Source organism: Barbus barbus (assembly GCF_936440315.1).
Source record: "Barbus barbus genome assembly, chromosome: 44".
Lineage (NCBI taxonomy): Eukaryota > Metazoa > Chordata > Actinopteri > Cypriniformes > Cyprinidae > Barbus > Barbus barbus.
In genome coordinates this window covers 24517246-24542281 of record NC_136722.1, presented here as the reverse complement: position 1 = coordinate 24542281, position 25036 = coordinate 24517246, and the positions used below count along the sequence as shown (strand labels likewise).

Genomic DNA, 25036 nt, shown 5'->3' with positions numbered 1-25036 from the left:
GACCCATAACTGTTCTATTTATTAAAAAAAAACTGTAAATAGCTCAGTCATAAATGTTGGTCAAAGTTCAATGTTTTTTGGCATTTAAAATAAGTTTTTATATATATTTTGTAATTATGTTTTATGTAATTAAAGAGTTGAAGTTAAAGTTTTGAGTTACTTGATTTATTTGATTTAAATGTCATAAATGTCATTTCTGAATTAATTATTTTTTGCAGTTCTTGACCCTTTAAAAATATACCCTTATCATATTAAGTTATTACTTTATTTCTATTCTTTGCAAATTTTTACATTAATTAAGAAAGGAGTAGAATATTTGTAGAATAGTTAGTTGATTGTCTTTATACTTGAAAAATTGTAAATAAATGGTTTTGCAGTTTAGTTTCTAATAAATGCACTTTTTTGAACTGATGAGCATTAGTATGTGTTCATAGTACAGAAGAGCAACGGAAATCCTGTTTTGCATACCTTTGACAGGACAGATGAGCTCATCGATGCCGGACGGACAGTCCCTGTGACCGTCACACACTCTCTCTGCAGACACACACTGACCTCCAGGACACTGCAGCTCTCCGATGGCACACACACACCCTCTCTCATCGCTGTAGTCTCCGCAGTCATCGTGACCGTCACAGTGGTGGAGGAACAGAACACACCGGCCTGATGAACAGCGGAACTCGTCCTGTCTGCACAACACGCCACAGTCTGCAACAACACTCAACATTAACATCACGACAGGATCAGTCAGGCTTTTTATCATGTGAATGATGACAGAATTCTGCTGTAAAGCCTGACATATGAAATGATAGTCAGACAAAAATTATTTTCTTTACCTTTAGACAAAAAAAAATAAATAAAAATCATCATATCATATTTGATCCATCAGGTTTTTGCCTCATACAGTATGAAAGTGAGAATATGGAGCGAAAAACATTTCTATTTTATTCAGAGGATTAATATGTAATTTGGTGCAGATGTGGATATTTATATATTTATATTTGATAAAAAATATTAAATTCTAATCGCTTGTAATGTAATCAGTTAGATCAGCCAAAATGACTGTCATCATACAAATTGCTTTCAGTAATATTCTGAAAATATTAATATTCAGTGTATATGCATCGTTATATATTTCTTTAGCTAAAACACAGACAAAACTCCCCCCCCAAAAAAATATGGATGTGCAAAATATTAATATCATATTAATTATCGACATTCTTATTTTCTCCTAAATTTACATGTAGATACTATTTGCCTTGTTAATGATTAATGACATTAATAATTTAATAATGATTTTTTATTATACTTTACATTAAATTACTTTTTAAGCCTAAATTCACTTATAAACAGCGTATAAACTGTTTTTATTTTTACGTTTTCAGACAAAATATATAATAATTTATTGCAGATACTCATATTTACATGGCCAAAAAATTTTAATTGTGATGCTTGTAATGTAAAACAGCAAGATCTTTATAAAAGTATAGCAAGTACCTACATAAGATCATATAAATATCAGTCATTAATCCACATCTCCAATTATATGTTTTAGTCAGATGAGATTGAAATGATGCAAACATATAATAGAGAGATGAAGAAATAAACGCTCCTCAGAAGATGTGAGATGTTTTGGAGGCTTGTGAAGATCATTCCTCCGCTGAGGAACAGTGAAAGTAAAGCTTCTGGAAACAAATGTTCCTCAAAAGATCCTGATGATCAGATTTGAGAGACAGTGTTTTTTCTAAAAAATGATTGATGGAGAATCAAGTAAAGCTGAGCTGCTTCAGTCCAGTAAGAGTTCATCTGGAAATATGACTGCAGTTATTCTGACGTTTACTTGATCAAAATCAGTCAAGATTTGACAGCAAAAGACACATGAAGCACCAGCCGAAGCTGAACGTTTCTACAATTACACCAAAACACCTTTTACTTCCTAAAAAAAGTCTAAACTATCAATCAGACGACAGAAGGCATGGAGTAAATTGTGTGTGACAGGATTTACAGCAAGGTTTTGATCATGTTGATGATTTAAAGCCTTATAAATTCATCAAACATACCGTCTTCATCAGAATCATCAGCAAATCCACAATCCAGTCTCCCATCACAGACTTTATGAGCCGGCAGACAGCGTCCGCTCGCACACCTGAACTCTTCGGCCGGACAGCCAGGTTCTGGTGAGGTCGGGGCACAGAAGTCCTCGTCTGATTGGTCGGCGCAGTCGGGATGACCGTTACACCTGAGCTCCAGCGGTAAACAGGCCCCACCGGAGCAGCGGAACTGATCTGGAGGACAGGTGGAGGGACAGACCTCATCCGAACCGTCCCCGCAGTCGTCTTCATTATCACAGAGCCAGACGGCAGGAATACAGCGCTGAGAGCCGCCAGAGCACAGGAACTCTGAGTCCTCACAGGGAGACGGAGGAGGACATGGAGAGCCAACACAACGCCACAAACCGTCAGAACAAGAGCTGAAGGACAGAGCACAGAATTTAGGATTAAAAGAGCAAAAAATGGTTATTAACCAAGCACAGTCCAATGCATATTTAAGTGAATTGTTATTTACTTCAGCTGAAACACTGCTGCTTTATTCATAAACTTGCTTTCAGCAATATTTTTGGGTATGTATGCATCATTACATAACTTGCATAATTCCTTTTGCTGAAACAGATAATGTGTGCAAATAAATTAGGGATGTACAAAATATTGATATTATATCAGTTTTCGGGATGCTTATTTTTACCTAAATTTACATTTAGATAACCTTTACCATGTTAATATTTAATAATGTATTATAAAAAATTAGCAATGTATTATATTACTGTTTTTGAGCATAAATTCACATGCAGTGTTTAAAGCTACTGATTTTATTTTTAATTTTATATTTTTGTTTTTGACAAAATAATATATTAAAATAGTATTTTTTAGTAAAATTGCATTTTTTATTTTTATTTAGATAAAATGGTATATTAAAATAGTAATTTTAGTACTTTTATTTTGTTTTTAGAAAACTTAGTACATTAAAATAGTAATTTTAGTGAAAAAGTATTTTTATATTTTTATATTTCTGTTTTAGATCAAATAATATATTAAAATAGTAATTTTAGTCAAATTTGATTATTTATTTATCTATTTTAGACAAAATATTATTTTTCACCTGTTTATCATTTATCCGCTGTTAACCATGGAATGAAAATAATCATAATCATTGGCCAGAATTGCAATGCAAAATCTGTGCATGCCTAAAATAAACAAAACAATCAGCACATGTAATTCATTCTTAATAAATCCCCCTCTGTAAGTTTGACCAAAAAGGTATATTTACAAAAGTAAATTGCAATTCTGTTTGCTGCAGTGCTTAAACTTTAAATTAACAAACAGACTCTCTAAACTGACCAGTTCTGACAGTGCTGAGTGACAGTTGCTCCTGCGGGAAATAAAGATCCGTCCCACTCACACGGACACTGAGACGGAGGGATACAGGCATCATCTGCAGATGACAGACAGACATCAGACATCCTGTATGCATAAAAACTACTGCAAACTAGAAGGCACACACACATAAACACACTCCTCTTACCGTGTCTCACAGTGCCGTGAGGACAGAAACATCCCTCCACACAGGAGAGGGCGCTGCAGAGGGAATCAGAGACAGAAGGAGTACCAGGACACGCTGGAGAACAGGCAGGACCACAGGCCTCATAAACCAAACCGTTCTCACACTGCAGCGCTGGAGACACACAACAGACACAATATTATACACACAAAATGTGTAGAAGTCAGTCGGATGGGTATAATAACTCACTGAGCAGACTCACGGCAGAGTTCCTGTGACCTCCAGCGCACATACGCTCCTCTGCGGTTACACTCTTCAGCATACGCAGCTACAGCCGTACACAAACACTCACAGTCACCGCCTGAGTCACACCTGCAAAACACAGCAAACTCTTAAAAGCCCTCAGTACAGTATGAACAATAGAGATCCTGATGCATGTGATACATCGAATAGGGTTTCTTACCCACAGGCGTCAAAGACACACCAGTCGTAGTACTGCTGGAACGGCACTTCTGAGTGACACGAGCTGAAGATCTCTTGACTGATCACTGCACACTTCTTTTTGGCCCACGTCACCCGGTGAGGGTTGATCTGAAGGTCAAGAAAGGTCATTTAACACTTACAAGAACTACTGTGATAAAGATACTTTGTCTGATATTTGATACTATAACATCATTATTCTTTATTTTACTTTGATTTGAATGATTATATTATTGTATGACATGATATGTTTGCTGTGAAGCACTGTAAACATTATAGCCTGTGTTATATAAATTAAGTCTTACTTTAAAGGTCCAATCAGGAATTGCATAATTTCTGTAGAGACCGTTTTTGCCTGAACTTCAGGGAAAGGTGAATCTTAGTAATCTTATTTCTCACCTGATTTGAGATTTAAGGTCATTGCACACTGAGTATGACATTTCTGCATGCGTTTTTATTTTTTTCTCGTATTCCTCATCCTTTCCTATCAAAATGCATGCTATGGATGCGAAAATGCAGAAAGTCGAACCTGATCCGAATTTTTTTATGACGGACGAAAGTTTCGGAGGCAGTGTGTAAACGTGATTGACACGATGTGAGGTCGTATTTATTTTTTAACGTGCATAAATTTTGGACTCGGTGTGCAATGACCTTTGCATTTAGATAACATTTGCTTCAGAAATGAATGGTTATTATGATTTTATTTTTACTTTTAGATTTTTTAATGGCAAAATAGTATATTAAAAATTTTAATTTTCTTATATTTTTATACAAAATTGTGTTAAAATTGTCAATTTTAGTAATATTTTAATGTTTTTAGACAACATAGTATATAAAAATAAAATGTAATTTTAGTAAAATAGTATTTTTCTTATATTTTTGTTTTTTATGAGCATTTAAAAAATTATAATTTTAGAAAAATAGTATTTTGTATTTTTAATTTTAAACAAAATAGTACAATAAAATAGTGAATTTAGTACAATTTTATTTTTTATTTATTAAAATATAGTCTATTGAAAAAGTAATTTTATTATCAGTTTATGTTTATCATCAAACTCTTATTAACCAGAATTTTCACCCAGAATCCATGCATTTTTTTAATAAATAATACAGCATCAGCACATGCAGGTAATTCATAGAGAGTTCATCCAATAGATATAAGAGCATTTACTCATTCAGAAAATGAAATTGTAATTTATAAATATTTTTATTCATTATTTTTGCGATTCTGTTTGGTGCAGTACTACTTACAACACAGGGGTCACGGAGATCCTGGTCTGAGACGTCAGGGCATGACGGGCTGATCTTCCAGGAGTTTCCAAACAGTTCTGGAGTGGATTCCATGATGCCTTGTCTTGTGGTGAAGTCATTTTCTGAGTCTCCGTCAAAATTTCCGCACAATCCTCCGACTCGGCCACGCAAGTGAGGCTTCAGCCGGACATAAACACGCATTCCTGTGTAACAGATACAGACAGCAGTTCATCAAACCAGCAGTTTTTTAAAAAAATCGAATAACTGATCATGGAATGAAATAAGAACGGATGTACCTCCATCCCAGAGCAGAGTGACTCCGAGTTGAGACGAGAGGGACACAAATAACCCGACCCGCTCCAGAATCAAACCACTGCCCGAATATAACTTTGGAAGAGTCACTGGAACCCCGTTAACCGTCACAGCTTTACCTGAGAGAATAAGACATATGTGAGCTGATGTAATTCACAAACATGATCACAAGATATGAAAATATTACTCACATAAATCTGAATGCAATCAGATCTGACATAATTTAGAACTTGAAAAAAACTATGCTTTTTATCACATCAGTACAGTGAAAAATTGAATAAAATAAATAAATATAGATGGAATAAAATGTATCGTTAACTAATTAAATCAATAATCTAACTAAAATAAAATGAAATACATATACTTTTTCAAACAAATAAATATGTCTAGATGAACACAATAAATTATAAATAAATGAAATAATCTAGATAAAATATCATTAAATATATACTTTTCTCAATGCATATAGATATAAATAAATAAATAAATTAAATTTGGATAGAATAAAATTCATTATAAATAAATAAATAAATTAATCCAAATAAATTAAATAATTAAATACATATACTTATACCAGTCAATAAATGCATCTAGATTAATACAATGAATTAATTATGAATATATAAAATAACATAGATAAAATAAAATTAAATACATATATTTATAAATAAATCTAGATAGAATCAAATTAAATTAAATATAAATTAAATATTTTTTTAAATAAAATAAAAAAATAAATAAAAATAAAATAATGTTAATAAATTTATTTAAATTTAATAAATAAATAAAAATAAAATAATGTTAATAAATGTATTTAAATTTAAATTGAATAAATAAATAAAAATAAAATGTTAATAAAACACGTTCTACACTAAAATAATGTGCATTCCTTAACTTATAAAATTAAATACATATATTTATAAATAAATCTAGAGAGAATCAAATTAAATATAAATGAAATTATTTTAAAAAATCAAATAAATAAATAAATAAAAACGGTCAACATGCAAATGCTAATAAAACACGTTCTACACTAAAATAATGTGTATTCCTGAACTTATAAAATTAAAATAAATGAAAACTTTAATACATAAATTATAAATAACTTAAATACATTTGCTTAATATATATTAGTATATAAATGTAAAATGATTCTAAAATGTAAGTAAATTAGTTTGTTTATAATTAAAGCAATAGTGATCTAACAATGTAACAGCTGCTGTCTTCATATTGATGAGTAACTCTCTCATGTGTGTGTTTGTGTGTATTGATGTGTGTTTCACCTCTGAGCAGGTGTATGGCCGTGTTTCCCACGGTCAGAGTGACAGATTTGGTGCAGGTGACTCCTGTACTGCCGCAGGGCACGTTCTCAGCGCTGACGCTGAACAAACCGCTGCTCTCCTGCGCCAGAACGTACTCACAGTCGCCCAGGAAAGAGTAATAACGGCTGTCAAACGTGATGTAGTGAGGGTCACCGGTGGCCACGCAGGTGCCAGAACACAACGACTGACCGCAGTGCCAGCGCTGCTCACGACACACACTGTCAACGTGAACAACAGGTTTATATGTGACAGTAACATGCATTGATAAAAGCACTGGGCTTCATTTCACATCATAAGCAAAGCATCTTTTCAGTGTTGTGTTGTTTTGGTTGCCATTGGCTTCCAGTGTATGAACAAAAATAAATAAATACTGAGACAATTCTCAAATGATCTTCTTTTATGTTCCACAGAAGAAGATGATCATACAGATTTGAGGGTGAGTAAATGATGACAGAATTGTAATTTTTAAGTGAACTAGCCCTTTGATACTCTTTTAAAATCCCTTTAATCTCATGACATTATTTATGCAATAGTAAATGCATTCATGCCTCCTCTGAGCTGTAATAAAAAGTCTGTGTATATATCTAGTTACCAAATCATTTGCAGCTTCTGAAAAAAATGATATAATCATGACTGCCATTGTCAGTCCTCTGTCGTGTGTCATGTGTTCCCGCCTCATGTTTCCATATTTGGTTTGTTTCCTGTCCTTGTATGTAATCATTAGTTAATTCTTGTCCAGCCGTGTTTGTCTAATTATCCTGTGTATTTATAGTCCTGTCTGTTCAGTTTGATTTCGTGTGGTCTACTCGTTACTCCCTGGTGTTCCTGTCTGTCACCCTCGCCCTGACTTGTCCTGCCTCACCCTGATGTTATTAAAGACTGTTATTTTGAGTTTACTTCCTCATCTGCGTGTTCCTGTATCCTCCCCATGTGTGCACCGTGAGAGTCATAGCCTAAAGGTTTATGTGTAGTAAATTATATGTCGAATCAAATATTTCTTTTTAAAGCAACTCTTTGTAATTTGTCTATTTGATGCTTTTCTCATTTAACACAATTACTTTACATGATTTTTGGGGGGTAATTTTTCAGCCAAATTTGAAGTGTTATTAATTAGCACCTATATTAATTTCATATTAAAATATTTATTCATATACAACTCTAATAGGTTGCTGTATTTATATAACATGTTTCATGTTTTCTATATATATATTTGCATGTTGATTTAACATATCCATAGGCTGCATTTATTTAATCAAATATTCACACAAAAACTAATAAAGAAAGAGAAATATATAGTATATATTATAGAGATATTATTAGAAATAATATAAATAAATTGCTGTTCCTGCTCACCATGTGTTGCAGTCTTTAGAAATGGTGTCATTGGTGAAATAAAGTCTGCCGTTGTGGTGACACGGACACTCGTCTGGCTTTACACACTGATCCCCCTATAAATTAAAAAAATAATCAAAAGAGAAAACAACATGAGAGATTTATAGAGGTTATAATAACACATTTGTTTTAAAAAGAGTGTTAGTTTAGCCATTAATTATGTTTATGCTCTTAAAACCCCATGTGTTTTGTGGTTTTATATCAATATCTGTTTGCATTAAGGACATCTATATGCTACTGAAGACATACAGTACACATTTAATATTTACAGTCCTACTCTTGTTGAAATGGACCAGTAACAGAAATGACTCATCATGCTCTCAGTTTTGGTCCAATCAAATGCTTTCTAATATGAGAAGGTCCCGCCCCCTAATGTGCCTCAAGCAGCAAATCATGGTCATCAACAGGAAATGCATGAACACATGAAGGAAACCTGTGCATGTCAAGCAGCATGATGGTGTTTATGTAACTGAGAGGAGACTCACCAACAGCACGGTTCCCTCAGGACAGACGCAGCCGTGGACGGGTTCAGTACAGGCGTCCAGAGGAGAGTTCGGACTGGAGCAGGTCCTCAGACACGAACGAGGAGAGAAGATCAGAGAACCTGGACACTGATTGACCTCAGGACACGAGATATCTGTGCAGTTCCACACGCCGCGTGCACAAACACTACAAACACACAGTTCACAAACATTACTGCACATTAGCTGTGCTTGATCATGCAAAACCTGCTGCCACGCTGCTGGAGTGTTCTGGGTGGTTGCTAGCAGTGTTCTTACTGTTACTGTACAGCTGTTTTGTTAAGAGGTGAAGAAAGGTCGAAGTTTAACCATGTGTTTGACAAGTCACCACTAAAGAGACACTCTGAATCCCATTTAAACCTCAAACTGCAGCAACAAAAAGCATTTGTTCACTTCTAAATGTCTGTATGTCACTGCACTAGTGTCTGAGACTGTGCATCTTTAATTTCGGAGGATGTCTTTACTGAGGTCACTTCTCTTCATTATTAGTTTGAATTGTGTTTGAATCATCATGTGTTTGTGGTCATTTTTAGTGGCTGTATGAAGTGAGTTCTCTTCAAGTTTACCAAAGTGTCTTATAGAGGAACAACAGGTGCAGAAAATCAACCAATCAAATAAATAAATAAATACATCTAGACAGACTATAATTATTATTCATTTTATATTATAATATTAATTGTTACAAGATATTTAAATAAATAATCTAGATATTAAATCAAATGAAATACATATTTTTTTTATAAATCTAGATAAATACAATGACTTAATTATAAATAAAATATTCACAAAGAAAATAAATAAAACAAAAATATTCTAAAATGTCATTAAATATTTATACTTTTATCAATTAATCAACAAATAAATTAAATAATTTCAATCACTAATAAATCAATCTAGATAAAATAAAATACATATACTTTATCAATGAATAAAAAAACTATCTGCATGCAGTTAATTATAAATGAATAAAATAATCTCAATAAAATAAGATTCAATACTTAATTTCTTAATTATTAAACAGATTATTATAATGTATTATTATTATAATCATTATTTATTAATTAAATCTAGATGAATGTAACATTTATTGTGACACCATAAAGAATTGCTGATGGACAATCTCACAAACATCTGTTCAGCTGTTGAACCCTGGATCCGTTGTTTAATCTGAAAGCATGTGTTACTCATATACTGTACGCACACATGTGGAGGTGTGAGGAAACGCTTTATAAAAGTGTATGCTTGTGCAATCTCAGTCTGTGTTTCATTATCGGTCTGACCCAAACTCCATATAACCACACCGAGCATGAGGAGCGGATGAGAAACTCGCTCAGATATCAGTCTCCATAGAGCACAGCGGTGCGTGTCAGCTGATCTCGAGGCACAAGAGACACGATGAAATCAACCTATCCCGAGACACGAGCCCGCGGGTCATAGAGAGACTTCATCAGATACCTCACACCTCACAAACACTCACAGACATGGGACAGCACATGCAAAACCAGCCGCACGGCCCGTGACCGGAGAAGAGTGCAAACCTTGACCAGTCACCTGCCGTGTTAGTGGTTTTACATCAGCTCAAGCTGAACTTCAGATCGTGTGTGTGTTAAACAGATCTGTGCACAGATGCACAAATCCTTACCGTACCATAGCAACCACCCAGAACACCTTAAGTAACCACTCAGAACACCTTAGCAACCACTCAGAACAGTAACTGTTATTGTGGGGTAGTGATCCTGTTCATATTGTCTTCAGAAAAAGTTAAAATCTAGTTGCTAAAATCAATTACTTTATTCAAAAGTCGGGTCATAAAATGTAAATGAGAATACAACTAATGCAATATTTTATATATATATATACTCTGCTGGTCAGTGATTTCTGAATTTGTTCCTCTTTGGCCCACATACATGCATTAGTTTGAGTACAAAGGTAATTTTTGCTGAATATTTGCTGTGTTATCAGAGCCATAAGACAGACAAGAAGCTTTTAACAACAGGATCATAAAAAGTTTCAACGAGATGAAAGATGGACCAATCTGTCTCTTTCACTATTGCTTCATTTTGCTTTAAAACTCTACATTTTATTTCTATTTCCAGGTCATATTTAACCTCAAAAGCATTTATATTCAAATATATTTTAGTAAATTTATTTAATACTAAAATATTTAATTCAAAATTGTATAAATTAAGCTAATACAGCAAACGATAGCAAACATATTGCATTGCATTAAAAATCTTATTACAGTAAAATTTAACAGAGAAAATGCTTATTATTAATAAAAAATATATGTCAAAATGTACAAAAATCTGAACAGTCCTTAAAAAAATGTTCATGCAAAATACTTTTTATTTTTTACAATTTTGATTTTGGGATGAATCAAATGTAGTCCAGTGATATTCAAGCTGGAATTCAAAGCAAAGCATAGAAATTGTACGGGACATATAATTAATTCTAATTTATAACTAAACATGTTTTGTCAGAATAAGTTGTATTAAAATTGAATATTTAATAATTAATCATTTTAAAAAATTGGAATAACATCTATATTTATCACAATAAGCTGAATTTGCCCACAATATTACCATGAACTTATTACAGATTCAGTCCCTTTGAAGCAACTTGTGTGACAGTACAGTATCTTCCTCAAGGTTTATGGCTCTGTTATCACAAGGATCTGAACTAGCCACCCTCTGGTTACCTGCCTTGAGCCCTAAACCACCACCCTTGGCACTAAGCCACACATCACCTCCCGTGAGTGTGAATGAGCTGCTGTGATTTCCTACCAGCGGTTGCAGTTCTGGTGTACAGTGCTCCCGGCGGGATGGAGCGTGTCTGCGTGTCTGCAGGGACACATGTCCACCGGCACACACTGAGCCTGATCGTCCTGAGCCAGTCCGTCTGGACACTGACACCCCGGCACACAGACCCTGCTGCCCTCCTGCTCCTCACAGCTCCAGCCGTCCCATAGATCAGCACAGGACGTCCCACACAGACGCCCGCACTCCTGATACACCTGCCCTCCAGAGCACTGCACCGCTGCAGGGAGACACAACACTTCATACACTGGGAAAAATATCTGTCTTTAATTAGACTATTTTCATCAATATTTTTGATATTGATATTCTCTCGACTCGCATTATAATCCAATCTGGGAATGTATCTGAGCACTTCTCAAATGGTTTACATCACTTTGATTTTTACAATAGTTTTACTATATAATAGTAAATACTCATATTATTATAAATAAGATGTATATTATGTATTAACTTATATAAGAATATATATATCTATAACTATACACACACACACACACACACACACACACACACACATATACTGTATATATATATATATATATATATATATATATATATATATATATATATTCATGTTAAACAATATCAAATAATATTACAATTATCATATATAACATAACATGCAACACACATAATATAAGCTCATCTATTAAACCATTTGTTACAGCAGGATGTGCAATTTTTCCACTTTGACATTATATCATACAACATTATTACTTTAAAATAATAATAATAATATTTTATAACACTAATATCATATAACAGTATCATTAAAAAATATCTATAATTTATATTACGGTAATATTAAATGATATTACAAATATCACATATAAAATTAACATTTAACGGTTTCTTACAGCAAAATGTGTGATTTCACAACTTTGATCTTTAACACTATCATATATAATACTAAATATTATATTAAATTATGTAATAATTTTATATATTATTATATAATTCATATATTTAATTATTATCAATTAATAATAAATATTTTAAATAACTACATTATATAAAAAATAATAATACAAATATTACAAATATAATATATTTTTTGTTAAAAAAGTATTTAATATATTATTGCCTAACAATAATATATTTTGTATTGATAGTAATATATATATATATATATATATGTGTGCGTGTGTGTGTGTGCATATATATATATATATATATATATATATATACATAATTAATTAATTGCTATTATTAATAAATATGAATGTAATCAAGTGGTTTCTTACAGCAGAATGTGCGGTTTCTCCAGCTGACCGGCGCCCCCTCTTGGGCGCAGTGCCGGGCGAAGGCGGTGAGGACGGTGCACTGGCAGGAGTTCTGCGGGCCGCAGCTGCACACTTCACTGAGACACAGACGCATGTACGGCTCTCTGTCCACCACATCATGACACGCCTGCAACAGACTTCAGCTTCAGCTTCACTGCAACGACCGACCACTTGACCAGTTACCGACACTACTGACCTAAACACACTTACCTGAAACACAGCGCTGTGAATCACAGAGCACACACTCTCTGCATACTGCCTGCGCTGAGTGTGTGTCCCACAGGGGTCAGAGGTCACTGCTGATGGCAGAGGGCATGAATCTGTTCTGAACTTGGCAGCAAAAGAGGCCACGCTGTTCTCCACGTCACCTTCAGGTGTGGTGAAATCATCACGCTGACTCCAGGTCAGAGTGCCACATAAACCACGAACCTGACAGCACAACAAACAGTATCATGACTGCAGCTTCAGCTCCCAAAGAGCTACCAAAAATCAAATAACTCATGAATCTGAAGAGTTCTCTGTGTTACTGTGGTACCTTGTGAGCGAATCCTGGCTGTAGGGTGATGAGGAGCAGAGGTCCGTCCAGATGCCACATCATCTGAGCTCCAAACGCCTGGATCAGCAGAACACTGGATGAAGCTTTTCTGACCATCAGATCTCCTGTGATCACCGGCAGCAGCTCCCGCTGACCGTTCACCATCACCGAACCTGAGACCAACACGACAACACGATGACAATGTGTATCTACACTACATCAAATTAATATTTTTATTCAGCAAAGACAATAAAGGATTAAACTGATGAAAAGTGACATTAAAGTCATTTAATGTTAGAAAAGGTTTCTGTTTAAAATAAATGCTGTCTCTTTGAACTTTCTATTCATCAAACTATCCTGAAAAATTAAAAATTATCAGAGTTTCCACAAAAATGTTCAGTGGAACAACTGTTATAATATTGATAATAATCAGATATATTAGCAAATCAGCATATTAGAATGATTTCTGAAGGATCATGTGACACTGAAGACTGGAGTAATGATGATGAAAATACAGCTTTGAACACAGCAATAAATTCTATTTTAAAATATATTCAAATAGAATATAGCTATTTCAAATTCTAATAATATTTCACATTTTTACTGATATTACTGTATTTTTGATCAAATAAATGCAGCCTTGGTGAGTAGAAGAGACTTCTATAAAACATAAAAAAAATTATTTACTCTTTATAAACAATAAAAGTAACTAACCATGTAATATAATATAAACTACTATAATAAATACATAAATAATAAGTAAATGAATTTCAATAAATAATACATAAAACTACTTTATACTGTCATATTTTTCCAATAAACAAACAAACAAAATGTACAAATAATACCAAAATATATAAAAGCAAATAAAAAATAAATGTACTAAATTTATTTAATAAATAAAATTTCAATTTTATTGAAGGTGGGATTGATCAATATGTATATTGAAAGTTCTTTATAGAGTTTTAAGGCACTCCTTTTTCACTTGCTTTAAAGATTTAAATAAAAGTACATGCCACAAAACTTTAAGAAATCTACAGAATCATATCTTGAAGTGGAAGAATGATAGCCATCTTTATAAATCTAATTAACTAACTAACTCTAGATGGACAGACGGATAGATGACCTGTATCTGTGACAGTGACTGTCGTATGAAGCGCAGTGACCGTCATTTCTCTCAGACATCCAGCAGCTCCTCCTGCACACGGTCCTCCACTGATGCTGATGGAGAGCTTTTTATCCACAAAATCCTGCAAACACACCACAGAGATGCTTTCAGACGATCTCAAACAGAGTGAAGCTGTAGATCCGTCTCCTTGCGGTTACTGACCTCCACGGCTGTGAAGCGGCAGTCGCCGGCCTGCAGGCCGTATCTCTTCTGATCGAAGGTGGTGATGTGCATCGCTCCGATCACAGAGCACTGAGCCTCACACTTCTCTCCAGAACATGCCCACTGACCGGCACGACACACACTGGAAGATGGAAAAATAGTAACAGGAACCTTCAACCGAAGCACATAGGCTACAGTGGTTTCTGTCTTCATGCTGATGTTTGACTCACCAGGTGTTGCAGCGCTGTCGGATGGTGTCTGCTGCGCTGTAGCTGTGGCGTCTGTGGAAGCAGGGACAGTCGTCCCGTCGCAGACACTGACCCGCGTGCAGGTACAGACCCGGGGGACACTCACAGCCCCCCACACACTCGTCCCGACACTGACCCGACGCCGGAGGACGAGGAGATGAGCAGGTGGGGGGACAAGACGACACGCAGTCGGAGAACACCTGACCGCTCGGACAAACGCGCTCTGAGGACCGAAACACAAGTACATGTTTTATACCTTAATAAATACATGAAAATATTTATATTTTTATTTATTAAAAATACATATTACCTTAATAAATTTATTGAAAATATATATTTTTATTTTAAAAATGATATATAATAAATAAACAAATACTGTAATATATTTTTGATTTAATCAATACATATTGCAATTAATTAATAGATATCTCGGGCACTTCAGCCACTTTAAGAACTGAAATAAAAAAAATTATATTTTTTTAAATGCCACAAATCTTCAAACAACTACATTTGTTGAATATAAACCACAATCGCATGTGGAAGAACAATGGCCATCACTAGAAATCTCATTAACTGTGGCTAACTATTACCATACTAATCCTAATTTCTGTAGTATATATAGCAGTGTTTAGCATTATTTATATAGTATAATTTATTCGTTTTTAATAATATATCAAATTAGCTTTCATTTTTGATATTTTTAGTTTTTATTTGAATTTTTGTGTATCATTTAATATTACTATTAGGTTTTGATTTATTGAGTTCAGTTTTTTTTAAATTTCCAATTAATTTTAGGACTTCAATTTCAACTTATTTCAGGCAGTTAGTAAAATTTTCAATACTTATATTTTATTTTATTTTATTTTATTTCAACTTTATTTTAATTTACAAAAACATTTTTTTTAATCATTTGTTATTAATCACATTAATATGATGCAACAGATCATGTGACAATGGTCACGTAGCATTCAACAGTTCAAAAATCTTTGTGTAACTTACACTGTTTCACATACTATATTAAATAAAATAGTAGGCAGACTACAGTATTTACTGTGCAGTTAAGTAAAATGCTCGTATTATATCCTGAAAAATACTATGTTATAATATTTCTTTCAAAAAAGCCTACATTAGTGTTAATTCACTCTTGTTCTGATTTCTAACTAACATAAAATTGCCTATAACTGTGATTATTATCCTATGACTCTTATTTACAAAGTGGAAATATGACCCAAGCATGTTTCTGACAGATTGTGCGATTAATCCAATAAAAATATTTTTTAAATAATTCAATAACAATGTGTTACGCCAGCAGAAGTCAGTTTAAGCTGAAGTATAAAGTACCACAGAAGCCGGCGCTCCTCCAGCGGATGATGACGTGTTGTTGCGCACACTCACGCACGTAGCTGGCTAACGTGTCGCACACTGCTGTATCTCTGTCCCTCACATCCACACTGCAGTACAGATACAGACACGTGTCGATATACGGGCCGGGATCCACCTGAGCAGGCCGAGAGGATGTTAGTCGTGAACTGTGTTAGTTTAATGATCTAGTTTATATTTAGTTTAATCTAACCTGGTGATGGCAGTGTGAGAACGGACTCTCTTTGAGACGATGACAGGCTGTTTCTGCATCCCGCCGGAGAGAGACGTCACTGGAAAGATCACAGCTGTGACCCAACTCTGCTGCATCACTACACACCTGTGTGTTAAAGATCACAAAAATAAGACTACACTACCCACAATGCTTTGGGCCAGACGTTTTTAATTCAATTCAGTTTAAGTTTATTTGCCTAGCATATTTCACAATACATAGTAATAGCACCTTCTGATATTTTCTCATATTTATTTTGTGCTATAACTTGTAATAAAGTGAAACTTCTTTTGAAAAAGCTTTTTGCGATTACTGGATGGGAGATGCATTACAAATAATGTTAGGGGAAGGTAAAAGGCTTTTATCGTCTGACATCTATTTTTTTCAGTCTATGTATTATTTGAATCGATTATTTATTTTAATGTAATTTTTATTTATTAATTTACCTTTTTGTGTGAGTGTGTGTTGAACACAGCAACAATGTTATTGCGACTTTACTTCAACTCTACATAGACAGTTACTGTATGCTTCCATCCAAAACAGGGTATATGGATGTTTATAAAATATATGATTACAAATTTAAACTTTTCCAATTGTATAAAAAATCCCACAAAAAACAAAAACAAACTGAAGGTGGTTCCCACCTGGCCTTGCTGATCTTGAACACGCCATGAGTTTCCAAAGCTAGCAGCATACGGAGACACACTTCCACTGCTGGTGGTGAAGTCATCTGTATGAAATAGAAACATTGCATTGCATACTGCATGAAAAACACTGCAAGTATATAATAGTTCATTAGAAATGCATGAAAAGAGTGTAATGTCAGATTTTGCAACTAAGTCAAACCAGGTCAAGCGTTCTCACCATCTGGGTTGTTGTTATAAACTCCGCAAAGCCCCCTGGTGGCAGCGAGGTGTTCAGCGGTAACGGTCAGATAGATGGTGTTCTCCATGTCAAACTTCAGTTTGACACCCAAACCACTCTCCACAAACACAAAGTCACCCAGCCAGTGAACGCTGACTCCTGACGGCACAAGAAACACACTCATCACTCAGAATACATACACATACTGTACGCTTAGTAAATTACAGAAAATGTAATAACTTCCCAAATATGGCCTCTTTGAGAATAGAAATCCTGCATTGTGCCATTATTCAAAAAGGAAGTCAGGGTTATTATCGTTAACTGCATTAACAGCATTTTTGTTAATTAAAATAAAATATAATGGCCTGGTTTCACAGACAGGGCTTAGGTTAAGCCAGGATTAGGCCATAGTTCAATTAGTACATTTAAGTGTCTCTGTGGTTTTCATACCGTTTTGGAAGAGAGGTTCACCCTGCGGTAGTGTTAAACCATTAACAGTCATGTTGGTTTTATGTATGGACACCAAGCCAAGACCCAACATCAACCGCAGTCCCTAAAACACAAAACAACCACATAAACATCAGCCAGAACCGGCCGTCTGCAATCAAACACAAAAAACAACCATACTCAACATAAAGAATGATGATCATATCCCAAGATGCAAAAATGAGTGTGATGAGAATATGATTTTATTAAAATTAATTTCATTGGCTGATTCTTTTCTCATCAATGAAAGAAACAAAACAAGTTTCCTAAAGATAGTTATATAGGCTAAAACTTTAAACTGATTATGCTACAATTTCTGCATGAAATGACAAAAACTAATTTGATTTGTAAAGGACAATTCTTCGTAAATGGTTCATTTTTGATGAAAGATGTGCTTAGAATACACCCTTCATCCACAACTTCAGAAACGAAAAGGAAAAGTTTTTGGGAAATATGTACTTTTTGATTAAAGATTATGATGACAAAACTTGTTTTTAGAATAAAATGGCCTTTAGTGTAAGTAAATTATTCAAAATAAGACCAGAAACAAGTATTGGGAAAGTAAATGTGGTCAATTTTGATTTTATGTCGACTTTAATAGACTGTGTGTGTGTGAATACACTGTAAATGCATTAAATGCAGTTTACAATCAATTTTGCCTCCGAATGTGATGCATTTCAGACTAAAATTGGATTTTCAACAAGAAATAAAATGCAGTATGAAACTTGATTTTATCCATCAGGAATTCATTTGATCGTGTAAATGAAAAGTCTTTGATTTCATCTTTTGATAAAAGATTAATGAAGATGAGAGGAACATGTTTTTAAAACGGAATATTCTTTAGAATAAATAAATTGTGCCCATTAAGATTAGAAACATGTTTTAAGAAAGTAAATAAGGTCCATTTTGATTCCATGTGTGTGAAATGGCAACCAATTTTGCATCAGATTGCAACATATGTCAGACCAGATATTCAACAAAAAATAAAATGTAGGACGAAATTTGATTGAATCCATTAGAAATTAATTTGATGGATTCTTTTGATGTACGATTATTAAGACAGAATAGAATTTTTAGAAAAGAACAGTCTTTGGAATAAACAAATTATGCACAATAAAACCAGAAACTAGTATTAGGAAAGAAAATATGATCCATTTTGAGTTCATGTTGACTTTTATAGACACATAAAACAGGTGTGTGTGAATATGAACTCATAGGGAGCATGTGTCTGTACCTTCTGGCAGTGTCCCGCAGGAACACACTCTGTGCTCATATACACAGCCCATGTCCCATCAGTGGATGAGGCCAGCAGGTACGTGCAGCTGCCCTGGAAGTGGAAGTGTTTCCGGTCAAAGGTGCGGTAGTGCGTCCCACCCCAGCTCATACAGGTGCCAGACGCCTGCGAGTCACGAACGCTGCGAAACAGCCCTCCGCGAACCACAGGAGAAGAGCTGAAGTCTGAGGACAGACAGCATTTGAGTCAATAAAGAACCAGAATATAAAGTTGCAGGAAAATACTTAGCCATAAGACTTTTTTGAATTGCATGTACATTTTTTGTTCATTTGGATTACACAGTTTTAACCTAAACAAATTTAATGTGATGCATATTTGTCAGTCATACATGAATGAAGCAGGTCAGACTTCTGTAACAGTACTAAGAAACTAAATGTGTTTTAAATATGCATGTTTATGTATTTCATAATAAATAAATCCAATTTGTTTCAATTTCACACATTTTAACTAACTGGATTAGTTTTAGCCATATTTTGACCATGTTCATGCTTTCAATTTAGCATCTAATTGATATTACTGAAATAATAAATCATGGCAACATGTTTTTCCATTACTTTAACTCAAAATAATTATATATCAAAATAAACCAATTTCAACCTCAGTTTTACAAGATTCATCTAAATTTTTTTAAGTCAGTTTAATGTAATATAAGTTAAAATGACTTACACAGCCAATTCGATTATACTTAACAATTTGAGGCAGCAAATAAACTCAAGTTTTAAACTGAAGTTGAATTTAATAGACATAATAATAAACTATGCCATGATGTTTTGAGTGCAGAAATCTGAGATTGTATGCATGAATGTCATTTATGCATGATTGGCAAATATGCATCACATTAAGTTTATTAAAAAAGAGCAATAAAAGAGCAATAATATTCAAGTGCTATGACAAGTCTCAGTTAGCCTAACGCAGTACACGTAGAAAGTTTTTTTATTTTTTATTTATATAATAAATAAAAAGAAAACAAGTAGATAGAAGAGAAAAAGAATAGCAAAAGCTATAGGCCTTTAAAAACAAAAAAACAAAAACAAAAAAAAACAAGCAGTTAGTAAACGAATAGAGTGCAAGTGTTAGAAGGTCAAGTGTTTTTTGGGGGTTTTTTTATAAAAAAAAAGGAAACAAATAGATAAAATAGAATTAGAATAGAGAGTGCTAGAGTTAGAGGGTCAAATAAAGATGAAAGAGATGTGTTTTTAGCCTTTTCTTGAAGATGGCTAAGGACTCTTATTTTTTGGGTTATGTGGAGAACACTAGTAACCTGGGAGGAGCGTGTAGGTACAGGACAGACAGGTCTGATCGGACGCGTTTCTCCAGCTTAAGCCCCACAGGTTACTGCAGCACTGCTCCAGAGCCATCAGAGATGTGTTATGAAGCCCAGGAAACTCCTCACATGTCCAGGTGGAGAAACACAGACCCCGGGCACCAACCCCTGCAATGTGAATAGAGAGAAAAACTCAGAAGATATGACCAGAAATATACAAATGCATGAATAAGACATCCTATGCATAATGTAGAAAGAGAAATATGAGCATATTCTACAACAAATTCAACATTTAATATCATACATAGATTGATCTGTCATCTGATCTCACCCTGTGAGCAGTCAGGTCCGGCCCAGCCTTCACAACACTGTCTGACCGTCCGGTTCACTGTCTCTGTCTCAATGTCTGGAGGTCTAAGAGGCAAAAACACCAGCCCTCAACTAAACACATACATGTGATGTGGTCATAACATTGTTTTGGATATTGATATTTCTATTTTCCTGTTTCAATGTTTTGTTATTTGCTTGTTTTTAGGTTAATGTCACACATGCTTTAATATAAAAATGGTTGTACTTGCAATATTCGCTTTGTTAGGATGAATAAGCAGTAGTTGTAAAAGTTAGAAGAGGAAGAGTGCTAGATGCAGACAGCAGCATAAGCGACAGAGGAAGGACATTCATCTTATTAGACCGGAGTCACAGACATTAATACATTAATTACAATTGCCTCCCATGAGACTTTACTTATAATTACAAACTGAGCTTCAAACAAGAACAACCACAAGAGAGTCTTCTGCATCATTCCTGTGGGCAGGTGAGTACTTCATGGTTTAGGCTAGATTTGACTATCCTTACCCTACCTGAATAATAATAGGGTGAAAGGTGTAAGATAAAAGGACACCACGAGTAAAAACCTGATTTAGTAAAATAAGGGGTTAATATCTGTCAATTTAATTACACATTTGAATATAAATAGCACAGTAACTTTACAACAATAATTTGGCAGCCTAAAATGATCTTATTTGTTTCTCATTACAATCTTAATTATGTGGCAAAAATAAGTAAAAGAAAATAATTCCTTTTGATTTTGGTGGACAGTGTGATCAAGGCTTGTTTTTAAAAGACGGTGTGATTCATTCAACAAACAATTAAGTCAAAAAAATTAAAAAAGTTATTATCTAGTAATTCTGATGACAAATATGCACATTTTCCCTATACTCCTACTTTTTTGTAATTATGGGATGGAGGTTTTTAAGGTATTATTTCACATATTTAAAATGCACTCAATAAATATTTTGTAACTTGACACAGAATATATATATATACATTTCCATTGCTTATTAGATTTTATTATCTTCTAGAAATCACACTTTTAAAATTCCTTTAAATATCCAGGTTTTTCCAACACTTCAAGACTTAAAGACTTCAGACATACGATGCCTCTCTTTGTCTGGAGTTTTAGTTGTTTTAGCTCATTTTAAAGCTTGTTAATCTTGAAACCCCCTTGTTGAGAGCCACCAGGTTACACCAAAAAAATCTGTTTATACCCCCCCCCCCCCTTTTTTTACAGTCTGTACAATCCTAATATTAATGCATATGTTGGACATAACTGAGGAAATGTATCTGATCTGACAAAATGAGTGGGATATGGTGTTTTTTCTCACTTGAATATGTAACAGGAGGCTCTAGGTCCCTGTCTCTTGTAATAAAGTGCGATGCCGTCGTCTCCTCCGTGTTCATGCCTCATTCGCTCCACATCCAGCCTCCAGCCCTGCGTGTTGAACTGATAGACAGTGGAACATTCCACCTCACGCTGAACACGGGGGGAGACCAACCTCTCCACCTTCTCCTCCACCACACGTACACACCAGTGTCTGACGGAAAGATTCAAAGAAGAGTACATCAGTGACAAATGAGATTATAATGAATTTTACTGTGTTTCTGTGCTAAAGTTACTTACTATTAGGGGTTTGTTTAAATCAATAACCATAAGATTAATAAAGCTAGACTAATCAAACAAACAAACTGTCCAATTTAAAAATGTGAAATCGCTATTTGTATTTTTTAATGTCAGGTTTAAACATCTCACCCCATGACCACGACCAGATTAAACCCCAGCAGAGACATGAGCAGAACCTTCATTGTGTCTCTGAAGAGCTGAAGTTCTTCACCATCAAAGTCATCAAATCAAGAAACTGCAATTAAAGAATTGATTAAATTATTTGAGGATGAAATTACATAATTATTTAGATCTAAATGATACAATAAACTTATTATATACTAATACCAGTTTGAAATTTGGACACATGATAGAATTTTGTTCTCATGATTTTCACCTGCTTCAGCTTCTGTTTATAAGCTTGAAAGTAGTTTAAAAGGCATTTTAAGTGTGTCTACACACTATGTTTTTACATCAAGTTATGAAGTTGAGAAGATCAAAATCACTTGTTTGTTTAATTTTTGAATGGTAATTTATATATTATTGCTGCAATTTGTATTAAATTAGAAGACACTGATAACACTTGCCATTTAACAAAATAAAAAAAATAAAAAATAAAAAAATAATTGAATTTTGAAAAAAAAAATTGAGGCAGAACAGTTGAACATGAAACATGAAATATAGCAATTATTTACATAAGCATGAGTGAAGTGAGTTTTTACCTAAGTCTTCAGAGTTTATCCGGAGCTCTTGAGCACAAAACGTCTGAAATTGATTCTTTTGTCTTTATTTATTCCTGTATTGCTCTTTATGCTCTTTTTGTTATTCCTTATCCACAAAGCAGTAGATATGTCTCCGTATTCACTCTTGTCCACAGGTGTTGGTGGTTATTTGGTCAGATTGTGTGTTGGTTGGTAGGTTTTAAACGGTGAGGATGGACAGGCCCATGGCAGCAGATGTGAGGCGTGTCATTGGTGGAAAGTCCGGTGGGTCACAGCTGTAGATGCATCCATTAGCTCGTCATTTGGTGACGCCAATGTTTAGTAGTGCTGCGTCCTGACCGAAGAAGGGGGTAGTGAAGTTAGCAGCAGATCCCTCGGATGGAGGACTGTTTGTGCAAGTCTAATCCTATAAAGATTCACTTTGGTAGAAGGATTTCAGGGGCGTTTATTTAATAAAGTAAGTCAATAGGTGAGGACCAGGGGGCATGTAAACGTAACCAACATCACTGGCCTAGAGCTTCAAACGAGATTTGGGGGTGTCCAGACACAAACACAGCTGCCACCATCCAACATTTCCTACAGTCAGAGAAGATTTCCTCTTCATTCTAAAACATGTGCTTTTTTAGGGTGCTCTTTAATGATAGAAAATTATGCATTCAATGAAGAAGAAGAAGAAGAGCGTAAGGAGTGGTGTATGTCTTTCCATCCAAGATCCATGAAGTATTGTGTTTGAACTTGTGACCTCTGACCTTTACAGGAGGTTTGTCTTTTTCCATGTTAAAATACTTCCTCCAATCACAGTATAGAGTCACTGTTAGTGGGTTTGACTTCCTGAAAAGTTTAAACAAGAGAGTTTCAGACACTGAACCATTTGTTTGAGCAACATTAGGTTTGCATTTTCATTTGTTAACACCAGTGGTACAGAAGTTAAAATCTTATGATTCCATCCAATATCTGTTCAATATTGTGCTTGAATGAGTGACCACTGACCTTTAGGGGAGGTTTGTGTTTTCACCATTTAAAACCTACCAACCAACACATAACCTCACGCAGGAACTACTCAAAAGCCTATGGGAAAGTATTAAAACTGAGACATATCTACTGCTTTATGAATTTCAAATAATAAAATGAGCATAAAGAGCAATACAGGAATAAATGTGAAGGAATATATTGGTGAAGATCTTAATTTTTTTGTGCTGAAGAGCCAATGGCGTAGAACGATGTGTCCCTACCAATATCCAGTGACTACTAAATTGTCTCCAGCAATAATTTTAATCAAAAAATTAAATATATATGTATATGTAACCACTGTTGTTGTAATTTCGGCAGTATCTGAAGTAGGTCATTACCAGAGAATTGAGTAATACGCTAGAAAACCATGCACTGTTCAACATTCACTTCAGTGGTATGAGATAACTGGATTTTGTTTGTTTGTAAACATCATACTTTTTCACTTATTTCAGTTAATGTCATAAAACTAGCGAGCTAAGCCAGTAGTAGTAATGACAGTGTTGTGTAAACATGGCTGGAACCTGATTAAAACTCAAACTTGATTAGCAAAACCAGATCAAAAGAACCATTCATTTTAAAATTTCTTGTAATGATTTTAAAAAGCACGTAGTGATGGATGAAACAGAGCTTTTTGAAACCAAAAATCAGTTAAACCATAATGATTTGCTGTTTTGATGAATCATTTGATTCAGATTGGGACTGCAGAGTGTGAATCGCTTGAATGAGGATCCTCTGTCCTTCAGGGAATATTTGTCTTTTCTCCATATTACAATAGGATACTTCCTCCAAATCTGGATTAACATGCAGAGTAATTCGGTTTGGC

General features: G+C 34.4%; 1 protein-coding gene across 1 annotated transcript in view; it reads right to left on the bottom strand.

Annotated features, from left to right (window-relative positions):
* sspo (SCO-spondin) overlaps nucleotides 1-22683 on the bottom strand; it is a gene marked incomplete at both ends in the record, with an annotated part of 85763 nt that extends 63080 nt beyond the window's left edge. The window contains 28 exons of the mRNA XM_079407188.1: nucleotides 469-705; nucleotides 2058-2467; nucleotides 3393-3486; nucleotides 3577-3726; nucleotides 3815-3924; nucleotides 4016-4143; nucleotides 5284-5486; nucleotides 5580-5714; nucleotides 6879-7135; nucleotides 8271-8365; nucleotides 8795-8978; nucleotides 11614-11866; nucleotides 12891-13056; nucleotides 13140-13358; nucleotides 13465-13637; nucleotides 14591-14714; nucleotides 14795-14936; nucleotides 15025-15265; nucleotides 16384-16540; nucleotides 16616-16741; nucleotides 17278-17363; nucleotides 17498-17656; nucleotides 17948-18050; nucleotides 19218-19434; nucleotides 20532-20709; nucleotides 20873-20955; nucleotides 22206-22415; nucleotides 22631-22683. Coding sequence (XP_079263314.1) covers nucleotides 469-705; nucleotides 2058-2467; nucleotides 3393-3486; nucleotides 3577-3726; nucleotides 3815-3924; nucleotides 4016-4143; nucleotides 5284-5486; nucleotides 5580-5714; nucleotides 6879-7135; nucleotides 8271-8365; nucleotides 8795-8978; nucleotides 11614-11866; nucleotides 12891-13056; nucleotides 13140-13358; nucleotides 13465-13637; nucleotides 14591-14714; nucleotides 14795-14936; nucleotides 15025-15265; nucleotides 16384-16540; nucleotides 16616-16741; nucleotides 17278-17363; nucleotides 17498-17656; nucleotides 17948-18050; nucleotides 19218-19434; nucleotides 20532-20709; nucleotides 20873-20955; nucleotides 22206-22415; nucleotides 22631-22683 — 4693 coding nt within the window. The remainder of the gene's footprint in view (nucleotides 1-468; nucleotides 706-2057; nucleotides 2468-3392; nucleotides 3487-3576; nucleotides 3727-3814; nucleotides 3925-4015; nucleotides 4144-5283; nucleotides 5487-5579; nucleotides 5715-6878; nucleotides 7136-8270; nucleotides 8366-8794; nucleotides 8979-11613; nucleotides 11867-12890; nucleotides 13057-13139; nucleotides 13359-13464; nucleotides 13638-14590; nucleotides 14715-14794; nucleotides 14937-15024; nucleotides 15266-16383; nucleotides 16541-16615; nucleotides 16742-17277; nucleotides 17364-17497; nucleotides 17657-17947; nucleotides 18051-19217; nucleotides 19435-20531; nucleotides 20710-20872; nucleotides 20956-22205; nucleotides 22416-22630) is intronic.
* Between the last annotated feature and the right edge of the window lie 2353 nt (nucleotides 22684-25036).